This window comes from Glycine max, chromosome 8, assembly GCF_000004515.6.
Source record: "Glycine max cultivar Williams 82 chromosome 8, Glycine_max_v4.0, whole genome shotgun sequence".
NCBI classification, from domain to species: domain Eukaryota; kingdom Viridiplantae; phylum Streptophyta; class Magnoliopsida; order Fabales; family Fabaceae; genus Glycine; species Glycine max.
In genome coordinates, this window is record NC_038244.2 from 18,672,683 (window position 1) to 18,674,974 (window position 2,292).

At 41.7% G+C, this 2,292-nt stretch overlaps 1 protein-coding gene across 1 annotated transcript; it reads left to right on the forward strand.

Annotated features, from left to right (window-relative positions):
- Window positions 1–2,292, forward strand: LOC100783578 (cell division cycle 20.2, cofactor of APC complex). The gene is made up of 4 exons (XM_003531743.5): window positions 1–358; window positions 467–754; window positions 839–1,108; window positions 1,425–2,292. The coding sequence occupies exons 1-4, from the start codon at window positions 311–313 to the stop codon at window positions 2,145–2,147; spliced, it is 1,329 nt and encodes a 442-aa protein (XP_003531791.1). The 5' UTR covers window positions 1–310; the 3' UTR covers window positions 2,148–2,292.

Consider the following 2,292-nt stretch of genomic DNA (forward strand, 5'->3'; position numbering starts at 1 on the left):
CCGCTACCGCCATTGCAAAACGACGATAGTAAGGGGTTTAAGGGTATTTCCGTCATACCACGCCCAACGGCTACTTCCTCATGTGACCCCTCATATAAAAAGAAACCCTGTTTTTCTGTTCAAATCCACTTCTTCTGCTACTCACTCATCACTTTCTTTCTCTGATCTGAACGCGCTAAAAGCTTAATCATTCATCAACCATCACCATTACCGTTCTTGTCTCTCTGTTTTTTTTTTCTTTTTTATTTCCTTTCTTATCGCTTTCTCCATTTACTTGTTTTCCATTTTTGCAGGGCTTCTAGATCCAGCCATGACCAAGTCCCGATTCCCCTTCCGCAGAATGAATTCTCAAGAAATCGTGAACCCTAAACCCTAACCTCTTTATTTTTCTCGAACAAGAACCCTAAACCCTAACTTCTTTATTTAACTCGAACAAAAATCCTAACTTTGTTGTTTTTGGAAACAGTTGGACAGGTTTATTCCTAATCGCTCTGCGATGGACTTCGATTATGCGCATTATATGCTCACGGAAGGGAACAAGAAGGGAAAAGAAGAGAAAAAGAACCCTCTGGTGATGTCACCATCGCGAGAAGCGTACCAGAAGCAACTCGCTGATGCCTTCAACATGAACCGGACCCGAATTTTGGCCTTCAAGAGCAAACCCCGAACGCGGCGGGTTGAACTCATTCCCAATTCCATCTTTTCCCCTCCTCCTCCACCCATTTCCTCTAAGCATAGACGCCACATTCCTCAGGTATATTGAAAATTCTTCTAAACCCTGTTTACTAATCAGACACTTGAATAATTGTACTCTAACTGTTTGAGAAAATGTTATCAGAGTTCGGAGAGGGTATTGGATGCTCCGGATATACTGGATGACTTTTATTTAAATCTGTTGGACTGGGGCAACAACAATGTTTTGAGCATTGCCCTTGGAAACACCGTGTATATATGGGATGCATCTTATAGCTCCACGGCTGAACTTGTCACTGTGGATGAGGAAGAGGGTCCTGTCACAAGCGTTGCCTGGGCTCCCGATGGATGCCATGTAGCCATCGGTTTGAACAACTCGCATGTCCTGCTCTGGGATTCTAATGTTTCTAGGCTGGTAAATATTATACTTTTTCCCAACAAATCTTTGTATTATCATAGTACGCTGGCTCATAGTGTAATGTTTTGTAACACTGTTATCCAAGTATGAATGATCATATAGTTAAAATTTGTTGATTTTAAGGCTTTTTGTTATAGTAAATAATAATTTTCAAAAACCTTATATGAGGTAAATTCTAATTGGTTTACTGAGTAGAGCTTTATTATAAGGTTGATGGCATAGAATAGATTGTTACAGTGATGTTCTTTTCTGTTCTTATAAAATTGAAACTTTCTTTTTATGCAATCTGATGATTTGATTTTGCTGACTATAGGTAAGAACATTGAGAGGTGGACATCAAGCACGGGTAGGTTCACTGTCTTGGAACAATCATATTCTCACAACAGGAGGGATGGATGGTAGAATTGTTAACAATGATGTTAGAGTGAGACATCATATTGGTGAATCTTATAGGGGACATCAGCAGGAGGTTTGTGGGCTCAGGTGGTCTCCCTCCGGACAACAATTGGCAAGTGGAGGCAACGATAATGTTATTCACATATGGGACAGGGCTATGGTTTCCTCAAATTCACCGACCCGTTGGCTTCACAGGTTTGAGGAGCATAAAGCTGCTGTGAGGGCACTAGCTTGGTGTCCATTCCAGGCAAATCTGCTAGCTTCTGGTGGAGGTGGGGGTGATCACTGCATTAAGTTCTGGAACACTCATACGGGAGCATGCTTGAACTCTGTTGACACAGGCTCACAAGTGTGCGCTCTTGTGTGGAACAAGAATGAGCGTGAATTACTTAGCTCGCATGGTTTCACCCAGAACCAGCTTGCTCTTTGGAAATATCCTTCAATGCTGAAGAAGGCAGAGCTCAAGGGTCATACCTCCAGGGTGCTGTATATGGCGCAAAGTCCAAATGGGTGTACTGTGGCCTCTGCAGCAGGGGATGAGACACTGAGATTTTGGAATGTCTTTGGAACTCCACAGGCTTCCAAACCAGCACCCAAAACTAACGTTGAGCCCTTTGCTAACGTGAACTGTATCCGTTGAATATGCATGTAGAATTAATTGTCTGCTAGCCTGCGACTGAGTTGTAAATATTGTAGACATTTTATTAAACCATTGTTTAGTTTTTAGTATTACCCTGACCATTCTTTGTACATATATATTATGACAGATAACAGATTTATAAACA